The sequence below is a fragment of the Cydia pomonella genome, chromosome 13 (genome assembly GCF_033807575.1).
Source record: "Cydia pomonella isolate Wapato2018A chromosome 13, ilCydPomo1, whole genome shotgun sequence".
Lineage (NCBI taxonomy): Eukaryota > Metazoa > Arthropoda > Insecta > Lepidoptera > Tortricidae > Cydia > Cydia pomonella.
This window is the reverse complement of record NC_084715.1, coordinates 17,882,742-17,901,624: the sequence shown is the minus strand read 5'-3', so window position 1 is coordinate 17,901,624 and position 18,883 is coordinate 17,882,742. Positions and strand designations below refer to the sequence as shown.

At 36.5% G+C, this 18,883-nt stretch overlaps 1 protein-coding gene across 2 annotated transcripts in view; it reads left to right on the top strand.

Annotated features, from left to right (window-relative positions):
* The first annotated feature begins 8,295 nt into the window (after positions 1-8,295).
* Positions 8,296-18,883, top strand: part of LOC133524448 (uncharacterized) — a 77,726-nt gene continuing 67,138 nt past the window's right edge. For both annotated transcript variants that reach the window (XM_061860486.1, XM_061860488.1), the window contains exon 1: positions 8,296-8,370. In XM_061860486.1, coding sequence (XP_061716470.1) covers positions 8,367-8,370 — 4 coding nt within the window. In that variant the 5' untranslated portion in view covers positions 8,296-8,366. The remainder of the gene's footprint in view (positions 8,371-18,883) is intronic.

Below are 18,883 nucleotides of genomic sequence, written 5' to 3'. Positions count from 1 at the left end.
ATACTAGCTTTGAGAGTATTTGGGTCAGAATAAAATTATTTTCGTTGTCTTGTTTTTTGTCCCCATTCAATATAAATAAAAAAATAAAATAAAATAACTTTATTTAGCTACATGATAGCTCACAACTGCTTACAAGTAATAAATGATACAAGGTGAACTTACCATTGTAAACAATTTATAAACAAGTTTTAAGGTAAATGCAATGAAACATTGAGTAAGCGTCATCTGATCCCCGTACTAGTAAAAACTGTATCACGGTGTGTAGCTTTTTATGGGATGATTTTTAGTTTTAATTTGTTCTTTAATCTACAGCTATAAAGACTCACACGATACACCAATATTAGCGTGACAGAGTGGTCAAAAACAAAACAGCGAAGACAATTTTGACCCATTTGTAAATACTAGACATACTTACATAAAATAAAATTAATTTGCCTACTGTATTTTTCTTTCTTTTACTTTATCCTTGATTTTACTTAAAAAATACATTTTCTGAGAGTTTTATAAAAGTTTACGCATTAATTTAAGCAAGTTATTTGTAGTACACTTACACTTTTCCCAAGAGAAAAAGTTATAGAGAGTTTACAGTTAATTTTTAAGGTGACCGAATGTTACACAACATTAGAGATCATAACAATTCAATGATTATAAAAATTCTAATTATAATGGTTTTGACTTTGGGTTATATATATTATATACATTACATTGGATATTTCATACCGTTAGTATAGACAACCTAATTAGCTTGAACCCTAAATGGCTCATCAATTAATGTCCGTGACTACGAAGAAAATTACGATGTAGCTTACTTATCCACGATTACTTATACTTCTGTAATAGAGGGTTAACAATGTGCTTTTTATATGTGATTTCACATTGCTACATATTTCTTATGCAATTTCTTTTTTTTATATATACTTAGGTTATTCACTTTGGATACAATAAATAATACGAGTATTTACTTACTTGTAAGCCATGTCACGTTCTAACAAGTATGTAAATGCGTAACATGCATAGTGACAAGTGATAAAAATGCGACCGTGATACAACTACAGCAGCGGTATCATGGTCGCTTTTTATCACCTGTCATGCAATGCGGCAGTTTCGCACTTACATACTTGTTAGAACGTGACAGGCATGGTGACTAATAATAAAGAAGCGACCATAATAGTCTAACTTACCTAACGTACAGCGCCTGTAGCACGGTCACATTTTTATCACTTGACAACTGATAAAAATGCGACCGTGCTACAACTACAGCAGCGGTATCATGGTCGCATTTTTATCACCTGTCATGCAATGCGTCACTTTCGCACTTAGGTACATACTTGTTAGAACGTGACAGACATGGTGACAAATAATAAAGAACGGACCATATTAGCTTAACCTAACTAAAGTACAGCGCCTGTAGCACGTTCGCATTTTTATCACTTGTCACTATGCCTGTCACTTTCGCACTTACATTATTAGAATGTGACAGGCATAGTGACAAGTGATAAAAATGGAACCGTACTACAGCCGCAGAATAAATCTTCATTTATCAATACCTAGTTAGATTTTTTAAGGTGACCGAATGTAACACAACATAGACAATTCAATATTTAGATAAAATCTAATTATAATGGTTTAGACTTTGGGTCATACATATTTTATATTTAGTATGCTTAAATCTTTCGCGTCTTTCCTGTAGACATCGCAAAGTTAAGAGAATCTAAAGCTAATTGTTATGCTGCACCCTTACAGTCGAGATACATTTTTCAGTTTTTGAGACTTAAATAAAAAATCGGGATATATGTCTCAGAATCGTTAATTTTTATTGTATTGTCCAGAGGCCGTGATCGTTCCCTAAAATATGTTAGACCATATACTTAGTTTCTACTTGTCTACCTGCCACCTCGATTGCGAAAAGTCAATACATTGTATAAGTATCCTAGTATAAATAAATAAATATTAAATAAATAAATAAATATTATAGGACATTATTACACAAATTAACTAAGTGCCACGGTAAGCTCAATAAGGCTTGTGTTGAGGGTAGGTACTTAGACAACGATATATATAATATATAAATATTTATAAATACTTAAATACATATAAAACACCCATGACTCAGGAACAAATATCCATGCTCATCACACAAATACATGCCCTTACCAGGATTTGAACCCAGGACCATCAGCTTCGTAGGCAGGGTCACTACCCACTAGGCCAAACCGGTCGTCAAAAGTATAAAAGGTACCTATTTGAACATAGATACATCCCCAGGAAAACTACCTGTAAGTAAATTATCACAAACCAGGTCAATGAGGCCGGACACGTCAACAAACCCTTCAAATTGGACTATTTTGGCGACTAATTCAACGGAAGGTATTTCAACCGTCCAATCAAAATAACGGGCCGGTAAAATCAACATTTATACAACGAATTTTATAGAAGAAACATAATCATTTAATGTCTATAATAAATCAAACGATTGTAGGGTTTAAGTACTATGTCATTAACTATAATATTGTGTTTAACGCTTGATCGACTTGTCATCATTATGACATGAGTGAAAAAAAATGTTTTTATACCACGACCTTGGCAAACAAGCATTCGGCTCGCCTGATGGTTAGCAGTAACCGTAGCCTATGGACGCCTGCAACTCCAGAAACATGCACATGCGCGTTGCCGACCCTTTAAAAATCTGTAAACTCCTTTTTTGAAGAACCTCATACTGTAGACCCTCGGGAAAACCTCGGCAGGTAGCTCATTCCACAACCGGAGCGTGCGCGGGAGGAAGTTCCTCTTAAACCGCACAGTGCGTGACCATGGTTCTAGGGTGTGAAGATGAACACCCTGCCGTCGGCGGGCGGTGCGGTGATGGAAAGTAGCCGTGGGCATCATGTCAAACAATTCTTCAGAGCACAGCCCATTGTACAAGCGGTAGAACACACATAAGGAGTCAAAGTCTCTCCTTAGACTTAAAGGTTCAATACCACTTGTGAGTTTGGGATCGTCGACGATTCGTACAGCACGCCTTTGGACCGTTTGTATACGGTACGGTCACGTCAGAAAATATTGATACGAAAAAAGAGCCAAAAATATGTATATACGACTTTATTGCCCATATATTAAGGTAGTGTATATATATTTTTGCCACATTTTTCGTATCGATATTTTCAGACGTGACTGTACTATGAAAAAGGTTGTTTTGAAACTGGGGTCGTAATTTCGACAATTCATAATTTGTTTTTCGGTATTAATTTCGAGGGACACGTTTATCTTTAAGTACCATTATTAAACGTTGCGTGGGAATTAGTAAACTAAATTTAACGCTTGAAGGTAAAGGGAGTCCCTTTTAATCCCTAGTAAAGGTAGGTAAGCAAGATTAAAGTTACAAGCAAATACATGGCACAATACACTCGTAAGTTCATTTACCGAGAAATGTAGCCGCTTGCACACTTTTTAGCTAACATTAAAATTAAAATAGACTATTTACGATTCACTTCCAAAATGATTTTGTAGATATAATACTAGTATAGGTGCGAATAGTACTTAAGTAAATGACGAATCTTCCTTTGTTTGGTCAGAGAAAACTACTCGTAGTAGTAAACTATTCATACGATTTAGGTATTTATTTAGCTAATTTTAAGACTATGAAGTTTTTATTTTTGGGCACTGGCGTGACATGTTTCGGAGAGAAAAAATATTGACAGACCTTCCTATTTTCAAACACTTACAATACATTAGTGGCGGTCACGATAGACGGCGATGTCGCGCGAGTGGCTAAAAATACGTGGGTAAAATAAGCTTTAGGTGACAGATCGTTAAACAATAAAATCTTAAAATGCGGCGTTTGTTTGCTTGTTTCCCGGAACCCGCACTCATCTCGATACTTCGAGCGTAATGAATATGCTTTATCTAGTGCTTATTCTATAAGGTCGTATGCGCTAAAACGGGTTTAACCGTTTAAATTAAAAAAAAACAAGAATGAATCGAAAAATCACAACCACAAAATTGAAGTGCCTTTAGATTAATCTATATGGAAAATTTAAAGGCTCGAATCGGTCCCATTTGCTTTTACCCTTTTACAATGAAAATGTTTGTTTGAAAAGAGGCATCTTTAATACGATTTTCTTTACTATTAACCAATCGTAAACGGCTACTACAGAAATGAAGTCTATGCCTTGATTAACCAGTTTATCAAAACAATACTTTCATTCGTTATGTAATTGCTGAGATAAATCAAGATACCCGACGCCAAAATTTACAATGCGTCGTCTTAATGTTAGCATGACACGACACTTTAAATTCAACGATCATTGTAAAAGCTTTACAAGCGGAGAAATAATACCGATATTATGATGTTGTCAACCTTAGGTATACTTACGGATTTTTAAATCTGTTATTGATATATTTATGTTTTCGTATTTTGTTATTAATCGTTGCATTTGCTTGCGAAATCTCCGTTTGATCCCCATTCAGTCCAGAACCTAGTCGACCTCATGAAACGGTCACCGAACGAAACGAAGCCCTTCTACATAACACGGTTACAAAGTTCATTTACATAAGTAGGTACAAGACAATAACAAACCGACGACTTGAAGTTTTTGGGACAGAACGGATAATAAAGTGCCCTTTTTATCGTCTACCCTTTTAACTGAAGTTTTGAACCTTATTGTAACTACATTAGGTCTACCGATGGTCAGTTCTCGGTACATACTGTCAATTTACTTTCCTGTTTATTTATTTGGGCCCTACTCGTCCAATATAAAAACTCGTTTAAGATGTGTGGTCCTTTTTATCGCACGGTTACTCTAAACTATTACTACTACAACAATCGAGGTCCTTGCAGATACTCTGACCTAACCAGTCCTTTCCGATGCGTCCTCTTTGCGACCTCAACCCAAGTGAACGAGCCTGTCCAACATTTTCCGTGTGAGGACACGGACTTGCTAAAACTACCGTGTTGCCAACAGTATAATGTTATTTTCCCAACTACCCCTGTACTAATCGGGGTAACATAATAATGTTGTCACATTATAATTATTATTTAACTGCTATCTTAAATCTAAAATAAAAATAATAAATAAATATTATAGGACATCATTACACAAATTGACTAAGTCCCACAGTAAGCTCAATAAGGCTTGTGTTGAGAGTACTTAGACAACGACATATATAATATATAAATATTTATAAATACTTAAATACATAGAAAACACCCATGACTCAGGAACAAATATCCATGTTCATCACACGAATAAATGGCCTTACCAGGATTTGAACCCGGGACCATCGGCTTCGTAGGCAGGGTCACTACCCACTAGGCCAGACCGGTCGTCAAAACAAATCAAACATAACATAAATAAATCATGACAGATGTGCTACTGCAGTGCGTCAGGTATGTTTGTTTGAGGAGTGTACCGACTCCGACAGGACCAGTCATCGCTTACTTCATCTGTAGTCTATACGCCTCTTATCAGTTTCTATCACTCATAGACAAACCCCACGTCTTTTGAAAGTTGGCGTCTAGTCAGCGCTATGGAAAATGGCGTCGCTGCGCAGTTGCGCTAACGTTGCGTTGAGCATCAGCCATAGAGTTGACTTGACGCTAACGCTCGGGAGACGCTAGTGTGGGGTGGCCCATGCATATTTTTAGTTACAGGGACAGTATTTCGGACGAAGGTAACAAGAGAGCAATGCTATAAAAAGTCGTCGCAAATGAGGAATTTAACATTTGTAACTGAACTAACACTGGCCCCATACTAAAGGGCGCAGTCGTGCAACGCTGCGATATACTCCTTTTTAGGGTTCCGTACCCAAAGGGAAGGGGAAGGTAAATGAAATGTCATTTCGACTTGGGTCACGTGACGTGTGTTAAAAGATATTTTAAATTCAATATTTACAAAAATATTCTCACTAGAGGTTCACAAAAGGTACCTACTAATAATAGTACATTACGATAGAAGTGCGAAAAATAGGAAATTCGAAATGAGTGGCGATAAATTAAAACACGACCGAAGGGAGTGTTTTAAATCGACACGAGTTGTGAATTACCTATTCGCACATGTATCGTACAACGTTTTACAGTACATATGGCCCTTTAAATGTTCGACACAGTAACGTAATATGCTAATTTTCGCACTAGTGCTATAAAGTAGCATCATATGTACTGTAAAGGTAGTTTAGGTAGTTTACAGTACATATGGTGCTACTTTACGCAACTCGTGTCGATTTAAAACACTCCCTTCGGTCGTGTTTTAATTTATCGCCACTCGTTTCGAATTTCCTATTTTTCGCACTTGTATCGTAATGTACTATTACCATCTACAATTCTGCCCTAAGATTTGTAGATGGAAACAACCCTATTGTTACGGACCCTCCATGAGCGACTCCGAATCGCTCTTAGCCATTGTTTGTCAGCATACCGTAATGTGACACGTGCTGCAAAAATGACAACTGAATATCAGTATATTCACTATTACGTTCCTGACAGGGTAAATGCATCTTGTGGCGAACAAAGGCTTCATGAAGCGGGTAATGGTGTACGCAAGAGGGACATTCCAACACAATGACAACTTTTGTTTGTGACGTGACGAAGACATCCATCCTAATAACCTGCATTCATCCTTGGAATACCAATACTGTTATGCCAAGTAAATACTATTAATAACAAGCCAAAAGCATGTCGAGGCATGCTCAGTTTAGGGTTTCGTAGTTATTATTCTGTCAGAACAGGCCAAACGGGGGCTTATAATTTAGTATCATGTACATTACAAGCATAAGCGTTTTTACTAGGAAAAGAAGATTTTTTGCAATAACTCACAACCCGCTGGACTGATCACGTGTGCTAGTTTTCATTGAAAGTATTTACTCAGCTTTCATTTCAAGGTTTTTTTTTTCTATCAATATCTAATTAACCCTGTTTTTATCACTGACTCACTCACTCACTGATGATCATCAGAACTCTTAGGGTAGTTGCTGAAGTCCTAGAAAGCTTAAATTTGGTATTTAAGCTAGTATTTGTACACAAACAAAAACAAAATTATAAAACTAACACTAGACCCCACTCGTGTGTTGTGATCCTGTCGGTGAGTAAGGTTGCCAGCCCTCATCGTGGGGGGGGTGAGGTTTAGGGTCGGCAACGCGCATGTAACTCCTCTGGAGTTGCAGGCGTACATAGGTTACGGAGACTGCTTACCATCAGGTGGGCCGTATGCTTGTTTGCCACCGAATTAGTTTAAAAAAAACTTAGAATCCCCCCTTTAACCCTTAAACTAGTCAGTCCTTACAAAAAATATAAATAACCATATACTTTACATGACAACGCTATTCCAATTATGTAAATGTAGTTTATACCACCGACAACAATCGTACATACCGTAGCATTAAGTACAGGGTGCGTAGCCAACGTGCCAAATTGTTAACGCTCCGTAGCGAACCAAACGCAACTGTCACTGTCACACTAATATGGAAGAGTGATAGAGATGACTACGCTGCGCCACGGAGAGTTAACGATTGGCACGTTGGTTAAGCACTCTGATAACTACCTTACGAATTCCTATTCTATTCTATTCATTACTTTGGCGGTCGCTTGGACAGGTCTCCACGGAAGATCAGTGTTAAGATACCTGAAAGTTAACCTCTTCAGTGACTTTTATACTTTTTACTAATAGATGTGTTATAATAAATTGGAGCAATATTGTAAGCGTCTTGATAAATTTATTTTCTTTCTTTCTTTTTTCTTTCTTTCTTTTTTCTCCCTTTCTTTATTTCTTTGTTTCTTTCTTTCTTCTATAGGCGCCGTTAGCTTTAATTTAAGGTCTAATTTTTACTGTTCGTTTTGCGGAGTTTTATAGCGAATCAAACAATAAGACCGAGATAAACGCGATTTGAACAATAAGAAAGGTAAAACAATTTACAGTATAATAATCTGTACTTAATTAACAAACAGATCGTGCCATTCACGAAGACGCATACCTTGACTCGTACTGTCATGTTGTTAAAGGTTATATTTGACAAATCTGCGCGTCATCGTGTATGACTCGACCTATATATACTAAGAACCCAACCCAACCGCAACATTTTACATGCAACAAAGCTTGTCAAATACATGCAACAACATTCTTACTCACCCAACCTCGTTTCTCTATTACAATTTATTCAATCATCACCTCTAGCTTCAAGCAATAAACATCGATTCCCCATAACACGTAACAGATACGAGTATTATAAAGAGTGGCATTAACCACCCTTAGATATCTTGGCTACTCCCGCTTTCCCCATTCAGTATCTCTGGAGCCTTCGTGTCGAACACACCCCTTTGCGGTGTGTGTACGGGTTTACGTAAACAATTTGTGATAAGTGAATTGATTATACAAATGGGTGAGTGAATTGTATTTTAAATTTGAATTGAGTGGTTGTTTACATTGAGCAAGGTTATGTGCTTATTTTGTTTTCTGGTAAATAATACCGGCAAATTCAAGGTACGATGGTTTTAAGGAAGTTTTTTTTGTAATACTTAAAAAATAAACAGATAATGCCTACGTGAAAAAGCTACAAATACGTGTATCTAAAAGTTTATAAATAAATATTTCGGGAGAATCATACACAAATCGACCTGGCCCCAAACTAAGCAAAGCTTGTACTATGGGTACTAGGCGACGATATATAATTATATATTAATACATAGAAAACACCTATGACTTATTTAGGAACAAACGTCTGTGTTCATTACACAAATAATTGCCCTTACCGGGATTCGAACCCGGGACCATCGGCTTCATAGACAGGGTCACTACCCACTAGGCCAGACCGGTCGTCAAAATGTTGTACGTATGTATGTAAATACTTTATTGTATACTTTGTTGGTTAAGATACAATAAAACAGAATTTTTGCAATGTACAAAGGCGAACTTAACCCTAAAAGGAATCTCTTCCAGTCAAACTGAGCAATAGATTGATATTTTGAATGAATTATGAAAATGCTTCCCTACTTCCTTCAAACCATTGTCAGGGTAGTCAGCCGGTATTATTAAAAAAATAAAAATAAACACATAATACATTCCTTAATACAAACTAAACAACCACTGTGTTTTGTTTTAACCCTTTATACGTAGGGCACATTTATATTTTTTATGGCAAAAATGACCACTTTTATGGAATTGAACTTGACCTTGAATCTTTTTTGAAGGCTGTAAAGATTGTGCAAAGAGGGACATGATTGCCTTCCATAACGACCACCAAGACTGTGAGACGTTAAGGGTCGCAAGTTTTGTGATGACCTGCGGTGGCAGCAGGGCTCCATTTTGTCACTTGTCATTATGCCCGTCACTTTCACGGTTACAAACTTGTTAGAACGTGACAGGCATGGTGACAAATGATAAAGAGCCGACCTTATTAGCCCTACTGGTCCGCTGCACTCGCTGGCAAGTGGCAAAAACGACGACAAGGCGTCTCAGTGCCGTTTTCCAAAGATTTCCCTTGTCAGGCCTGCGGTAGACCATGTCTGCGTATCAGATGTGTCTGCGGTATTGCGAGGTGATGGACGAAAGTTGATTGTGATCTGTTTTTCCTAGTATGTAATCCTATTATATAATTTGAATTGTGCAGTGCTTTGGTCTCGACTGTAATGCTGTATATTATTACGTTTCAAAATAAAAATAAAATAAAATGTCAGCCTCGCATCGGTCTATTCAACCACCAAAAACCGTGTCTCTCCGGCGTTACACCATAAATCCTCTCTAATAGACGCAAAGACCCATGATGATGAAAATGATCATTAAAGGGCTAAGCATTATCAAACTTCGCTTTTGAATTAAATAGCAGTAGCTCTAACCTACCAATAAAAACCTTTTATATATCATTACTTTTACATTTCTTTGGAGTAAGTAAAACAGTATTTTAGGTACATTAAAATCACCTAGCTACCTATACTTATTTCATGTACAAAAAGAAAATATTAACCTGCTGTGTTTGATTAATCCGAACTTTCGTCTTGGACGATGTATGAAATTATTATGTTTCAATTAATTTACTTAAACATGTTCGATTATCTGTTTATGCCAAGACGATTGTCTGGATTACGCCAAGACGAGCACAAGGGCACTAGGTACCTACCTTTACTTATGTTTGGAGTATATAACAGATAAACAAAATTTTCGGGATATAATGACAATAGTGGGCTTATTAAGCATAAAAAAAACAATTAATTATATAGCTCTCATACTTTAGAATTTATTTTTATATAAAAAACCCCGATCTCGTCACTGACTCACTCACTCACTCACTGATGATCATCAAAACCCTTAGGGTACTTCCTGAAGTCCTAGGAAGCTGACATTTGGTTTGTAGGGTAGTACTCGTATTAGTACACTAACAATAACAAAATGATTATACTACATCGGTGGCAATCAAGCATACGCCCCATCAGGCGGGCCGTATGCTTGATTGCCAACGACGTAGTATAAAAAAAAAAGGTTATCATCCAATCACCGAAGTTAAGCAACGTCAGGCGGAGTCAGTGCTGGGATGGGTGACTGTTTTTATAGATAATGGTACGGAACCCTTCCTGTGCGAGTCCAACTCGCACTTGGCCGATTTTTCTTATATTGTCTCGGAAACATAATCTAGTTTATGTTTGTATTTTTTTATTGCATTTGCCTTTCATTAAATAAAAACTACACACAGTGGCGTAGCGAGCCTTGGCGGGGCCCCGTATAAAAATTTGTTTGGGGGCCCTTAGGAAGGGTAAAGATTTCTCACAAAAACGCACGTTGGGGGCCCCCGTGGCCCGGGGGCCCCGTATAATTGATACGGCAGGTACGGCGGTAGCTACGCCCCTGACTGCACATTTGCGGGAGCCCTCTCTTAAGTCGGTTTACATCAGTGCGCCTACTACAAAATTTCAAGCACTGTCACAGTGGCTTTTTGTTTCTATTATGCACCTACAGTTACGGGATTTTTTTTACCGCTGTTGCAACCTTAAGAAGGTCCATTATATCATATTTATTTAAACTTGCACGATATTTACTCACGCAATATCAAGTATAATTAAACTTGTCAATTACCTAAGAATACTATTTACCTTCGGGATTGCGAATCCAATGTTACACTTGAAGTCTGATGTAACTATAAAATTTATTTATACGCAATTCAGTCCTGTTTTAGTTATTACCCGACTATGGCAAAACAATAAGAGGATTATGATATTAATTATTAAATATCGAGTAAGTTTAAATAAATATGATAACAGAAACCCTTTAGAGCGTTTTTAAATTTTTCGATCCGATATCGGATATCGCATACGACTAAAAAGAAGCAAAAAGTAAAAAAGTGAACCATGTGAAAACGTTCTTAGGATGTAACAGTTGTATGAAACCCCCGTAACTTCTCCTAATTTAATAGAAACAAAACATCAGTATAGAAGCAGTACTGATACTGATGCAGACCGACCTTAAGTAACTACAAATATCGCAGGAATATGGCTTTATCTGTGCCGAAGCTAGACGTGCGTAGTGCGTGAGACTTTTTGCTTTTTAATTGCCGCTCGGAAGCGTGTAGGCCATAAATAACGTTGATATAGCGTTATGCGTGCATTTTAATTGCTATGCTAGATGTTTATTTGAAATAGGAGTGCAGAATGCAGCATATTAGCTCATATTGAACTACTTTTTTACCCGACTGGGAAAGATGAGAAGACGTTTTTTTGAATGAATATGTAGGTAGTAAATTTGTATTTAAGTTGATATTTTGTTTCAATAACTTCTTAAATTATACTAGATTTTTTTAAACGGAAATACGGGTATAATAATTATGTCCGGGATAATGATATAAAATGTATATTTGGCAGTCTTGCCAAGCAATATTTTGATACAACATTGCCGCCCTTTGCTGGAAAATGACCTTGAACGGCTTGAACCTATTGTGAGAATAGTTAGTGTTATATAACAAAACTAGTTTTCAGTCAAAACTAGATTTGACAAAGTGCCTTGGCGAAGCTATTTTTTTTAAATAATTATACAAGTAACTAGTGGAAACGAGATGAAATTTTTAGGTTTCTGATTTGTTTATGTATTGTTTCTGCCATAGAGTTATAAAGACTTTATACAGTTTTTATATAAAACAAGTGGGTACCTACGTAATTGCTGGTAACAACAGATATTTATTATATTAAATCAAACGAGTTATTCTTGAAAGTTGTATTTTAAAAGAAAACTTTTAAAGAACTTCACTTGAATCTTTCTTAAGGAAATACTAGTTATTTTTCCCGGAAAATAAGCTCGACTCGATAAAGTACTTGTGAAGCTTCAACAATTTGTTGTTGAATAAACAATTTGGTTCTTACCTGCATCTTCAATTAATTGAAAATACAAAGATGATTACCAATTAGCTACACATTCGCCATGTGAGGAAACATAGTTGAAATATTTTACCAGAAATTTGAAGCAAGTATAATTTTATTATGGAGAAGACAAGAGGAAGAGGTGGGAGATGACTGGAACTTTGCAAAGAGCGTGCGACTTTCAATCCGGAAGTCGCGGGTTCAAACCCCGGCTCGTACCAATGAGTTTTTTGCAACTTATGTATGATAGAATTTGATATTTACTATTCACTTTTCGGCGAAGGAAAACATCGTGAGGAAACTGGACTAATCCCAATGAAGCCTAGTTTCTCCTCTGAGTTCAAAGGCCAGATAGTAATGGCTTTCGTAAAAGTTAGTACCTACACCGATTCTCGGGATTAGTTGCCAAGCGGACCCCAGGTTCCCATGAGAAGTGGAAACAAGCCGGGACAAACGCTAGAAAGAAGACCAAAGAAGACCAAAAAGTCCACAGAGACACGTCAAAACGGTAGGTAGACGTCTTGTTGTTCCCCACCAAAGCTTGGTGGGCAACAATGAACCTAACCAAATTACGTAGGCTTTTTTCCAAGCTACATATCTGACAGCTGTAGCTGTGTTTCGTCAGGTGACGACCAAAAGTTACTAATTACTACCGCAAGTTAATAACCATAGAGGACCATATTAGTACTGAAATAAGGTTGATTTTTGTTTAGTAATTTTTTAGTAATAAGACTAATAAGTGAGTTTTAGTTGTCACCTGACGGTTTGTAAATAGCAACGGCGTAGTGCTATAGCAGATTACGAATTTCAACTCTTACAAACTGCTGCAAAGAATTTGTGAGCAATTTTTTTCGGATTGTTGTATTTCTTAGTCAATAATCTAATCACCAGATACAGTCAACAAAACAATTAGCACACAATTATGTATATGTACGGGGAGACACTAACGTCACTAACTATATAGTTTCGCCGACTATGACTGTCTGTTAAATAATCTTTAATAGAAAAAAATCGACTTTCTAAAACAGTTGAAAATGCCATGAAAATTATTACGACAATAGTGCATCTCAAAACAATTACAATTAGCCCCAAAGCGTAATACACTGGTCGTGGAGGAGTTCCATTCTGGTCTTCACCAGCAAAATAAATGTGTTCCAAATTGCTTGAGAAATGACTAATGGCATGAAAAATGACAACAAAAATGAGCCTTTGAAATTTTAAAGGCGGTAAAAAAAATTGTCCCGATGCACTCTAAGGTAAGGACACATTGTAAAGCCAGCAAAACTATTAGCTTAGAACGCCTCCGTGCAGTCACGTCATAAATATCGATACGGATAAATTGCCAAAAATATGTATACACGTCCTTATTGCATGCTTTTCAGTAAGTATGTTACAATTAGTTAGTTGTTTTACAAGGGGGCAAAGTTGTTGTTTAACCGCTCGTGCTAAAATTGATACCCGAGCAAGCGAAAGATCCCAAAATAAAACCACGAGCGTAGCGAGTGGTTCGAAAAGTGGAATATTGAGTTTAGCTAGGGTTTCAAGGTACAAGGGTTAAACAAGCTTTGTCTTCGAGTGAAACATAATTTATCACCACACAAACGCGAGGAAAGTAATAACTATGAAATATCAAAACAAAAACCAAATGAAATTCAAATGAACATTACAAAAAAAATATCATTCAAAATCATTAAAGTAAATTCTACCAGCTAACATAAAGAAACAACTCAAAATTTCTTGACCCCACATGTGGATAAAATGTAACTTTCTCATTCGTTTTTGAATAATCAAGACGGCCTTTACCAGTTGGTGTGGTGAAAACACATATGCCTACTCATGTTTATTTCGTTCCATTAAAGCTAAACCACCTAATCTCCAAATGGCCGCTTTGTAGATTCCTTTCATTATCTTAAAAAACAACAAAGAAAACAACAGGAAGATTCTCGAATGTTTCTCATTCTCGCAAAAGAATGTTCCAATAGGAAATGTGTTTGGGAAAGATGGCACAATCCATTATTATATCATTATCTGGAGGTCGATTCTGATTTAGAAATTTGTTATATATCTAAGGGGCACAGCCAAGAAGACAATTGTTCGTAGAAAACGCTAGTCGCAACTGAAGAGTGCGCGTAAACCCAGGAAACTAGAAATAAATAAAATATATAACTCTGAAAGTATACTTTCTGATAAAAAAAAAGTGGTGAAATCCCTCGGCTATGTTAACGGTCGGTCGGGTAGTCATGGGTGGGGCATTAAGTGAAAATTTGGAGAATTTTGATATTTTCTCGGCATCTGTAAAATTTCTACCTCTTTATGCGTTAAACGTTGAATGTCATATTCACCCTTTATGTTTTCAATGTATTTAATGAAAGTTATTGCAATTGGTTTCAATATTATTAACAATGTTTTTTTACTCCAGTCATGGGGTGTATGGCGCCATTCATTTTAAAATAAAGTAAAAACAGTGAAACATCAAGCTTAAACAGCTCTATGGCTCTTCTTTATGGTAAATTGTTGCCAGTGTTCAAAAACTCATGATAAATACTTATTTTACAGGATTTGGTTATAGTCTATACCATCCCATTACTGGCGCATGTTCCATTATAGGGGTGTTTACTATATATCACTAGCTATTTTATACCAAAATTAAACTGCTATAGTATGCAGGATAACAATTATTTAATATTTTTTAATATTTATTTAATATTTTAATATATATATACAGCATTACAGTCGAGACCAAAGCACTGTACAATTCAGATTATATGATAGGATTACATACTAGGAAAAACAGATCACAATCATCTTTCGTCCATCACCTCGCAATACCGCATACACATCTGATACACAGCCGTCCATCGACTTGCAAACATATCACAATCTGGTGCCCATGACAGAAGGGAGTTCAGCAGCCTTAGAGCCCGCACAGCAGGCGAGTTTTTATGTGCTACAGTGCGTGTAATTGGGACGGCCAAAAGCTTGTGACTTCGCGGTCGCAGGAGATTTTTGGGCACAAATGGAATAGCGAGTCTAACAGTTCGTCCTACCAGTTCAGGACAGTCTGTCTCGCCACGTAAAACTCCACATGCTGTCACCAGGAGATTGTAATTGCGTCTGACTGCAAGGGAATTAAAACCTAAAGATCCTAATAAGTACTTGGTCGGATATAAGAATGGATAGTAAGTATATAGCTTCTTATACAAGAACCTAAGAAATGTTTTTTGCACTTTTTCTACGAGAAGGGCGTATGTGATTTCAGCTGGGTTCCAACAATATATAATTCATCATCTTTTCGTATATTTTTCTATCAAGCCAACTTTAACCTTTTACTGTTTTTCTTAGTCTGCCCTCGGAAATATAGTCTTGGTTTCCGTTCCCTGTAAAAATTCAAAATAAGAACTGCAATTTTGTGGAAGCTCCCTCTTAACCCATTCAGCGCCAATCACGACACGTTGTCGTTTTGCCTGTACTGACAGCGCTACGACCGTAGCTCAGCGGTAAATGTGTTTAAGGCGTCTACTAACTGGCCCCAGAGCACGGAGCAGACGCAGGCACGCGTATAACCTACAAGGGCACCCGCGTCCGCGCCAGTTAGCGTTGCTCATACCGTAAAATGGGGTGAGTAGGGACGAAATCGAAGTTCAAACCTGGATAAGTTTATTTTTACATGTGGTACATTGACTTATATACAAAAAAGTGTTCCGCATGTATAAATTTTAGTTTATCAATTATAATTTGTTATTCCATTTCATAGTTTCAACGATAAACACACAATAGCAGGCAATCCCAGCTCACCCCGTAGTTGAGGCTAGATGGGATAGCAATTGGGTGAGATGGGAAAATTACTAGGGTTGACACTTTCGTATTATGACAATAGCTTGATTTGTCAAGAGAATATTTTATTTATGTTGCAAAATTTTTTTTTATTTATGATCCTACATAAAACCATTAATAATGGAGTAATGACAATTTATTCGGTACAAACACAACAACATAATACATATAAAACTTAAAATCTAAATCTAAAAATAAATAAAACTAATCTTAAAATAAATAATTAAAAACTATCCCCCTGTGGCATGGTGTCGTAGATGCTGGCAGCATTTCCTCGTTGTATCGCAATACTTATTATCTGTGCGAGGAAGCTGCCAGCTCTACGATCACCTGTACCGTCTGCTATTTTTTTGGCTAAATCCTTGAATACTGTAGACGCATTCGGACCCCACGGGCCAAGGGTCTCGACGCCAAATACGATTTCGTACCTTTTGGCGTCGAGACCCTTGGCCCGTGGGGTCCGAATGTGTCTATACTATTCATGGATTCAGCCAAAAAAATAGCAGACGCTACCGGTGATCGTAGAGCTGGCAGCTTCCTCGCACAAAGAATAAGTAAAACCATTTAAGGTTTTCTGTAAGTTGTGACCTTTATTTTTATGTTTTTTAGATAAGTCGGTTAAACACTCAGTATTAGCCTGTATTACTGTATGAAATAAATAAAAGGCACATTTTAATATAACATGTTTATTTAATTTGCGATTACTTCAACTCCTCCGATACTTCAATATTACGATAACGATACTGAACTATTAACACCAACTCCCCCCTCTATAATCCCGGTACACCCTTCGTTACCGTTCGTAACACTAACTCTTCCCATTCATGACAATCATGACCCAACTGTCCCAGTTGTTGTCCGAACTCACCACTGCGGCATTCAAATGCGGTTGAATCGTTTTCTATGTTAAAACCATTATAAATAAGTAAAATATAACTTGTTCTTTCCGTTTTCAATAAGCCCCGTAAGTATATAAACAAGATTCAAAAGGTTGATGAACCTTACTTTGGCAAATTTCAGAAAAACGAAGTTCAATTCCAACAAAATTCCACCGCATCAACATTGACAGTGAATTTCTGTTTTAAAATTGTATAATTTGGCAACTTAGTGCTGCCAAAAGAAGAATAAATATGTCTAAAAATATAATCAAATTACTTTAAAAGCAACCAGAGCCCGAAAATTAAAGTAGCTACTGAAAAAAGTAATTTTGAATTCGCTTCCATATCCCTTTACGGCCGGGAAAAATATTTTGCAAAGATTCATAAAAAATGCATGTGAACCGTTTTTAATTGTTATAAAATACGCTTATAAAATGTTTAAAAAAATCCTAGTGTCCTTTATCATAAAAAAAATCGCGTGCACGAAAGTGACGTTCAGGAACTATCTGGAAATGCACGAACGTGCAAATTCATTGAGTTTTGTAAAATAATATGACTAAAACGCAACATTTTACAGAACAATGCATGTGTATGCTGCACATGCATAGCATATGAAGTAATCAGTATTCAATTTAGCATAATTATCACAATTTTCTTTAAGAATCAACATCTTAACGATTAAAGAATGATTAAAAACAATAATCAACAATTGTAAAGTACTCTCAATTCAGTACATCTAAAGGAAATGCTTGAAAAAATTATTTTGACGTGTAACGAACACGTTGCATTTAATACAACGAGTAATAGCCCTGCTGAAATAGTCTGAAGCAGTCTGAAATTGGCGGGCTCTTGGAGATTTGGTATCGTCAAATTGAAGCATCATCTGAAACATCACTCAGACGCCTCAGACATACTTCACTACGTCGTTTTCTTGGTGGTTTAACCAACATTTCTAATATTTTGAAGCGAAAATCGAGAAAAACCAGTATTTCGCACCTAGGACGGCCTATGGCATCACAATCAAGCGAATATCCATAAAATGAATACTGATTCATTCACATGTAAAAAAAAAGAAAGAATTTAGTTTCAGTGTCCATCTCCTTGTTTAAAAAAAGGTCTCCCATGGGTTTATTAGTTCATAACTTTTTCTGAAGCTGTAACATACACGTATGACCGAATCTTTATCTCCCATCTCTTGACAACCTTAATGCTGATCGTTCCCGAGCAGTTAGACAGTAGGAAAACATATTTGTTGTCTTTCCTCCTAACTAGTGACACTGGGTCTGTCACAATCAGCAGATCTTTAGGTACATCTCATCGTATTCGTCGTTGATTCTTTGATTTCGTTTTCAATTCATTCAAAAAGCGAATAAGGGAATTCTTCGAGGTCATCGTATAATTCCTCAATATGTGATATACTCGTATCATTATTGCACAAAATTTCAAGGAATTTTTTGCCTCTTAATGGACGCTTAAAAAAAAACACAAATCTAACATTACAAAACGAAAAGTATTATAAAATTATCAAACATATGACTATTTATTTTGATTTGATTTTCTGCGCAGAAGCCGGATAGACAAAAACTTGCAAATAGTTATGACCATCGATTTACGGGCTACGGCCGAACCCACAAATTCGTGCACTTCTTTTTTACGAGCATGTAGTTTCCCCTTAATAACTTATTGGTACTCTAATTTGTGATAAATAAACACACATAACTCTTTTACTGTAATAATTAAGTGTTAAATAACAAGTTTGATACCAAAATTATACAAAATTAAGAACTTACGTGTGCCACTGCTCCCATCAAAAAATGCCACCATCTTCAAAGCAGTCTCGCGA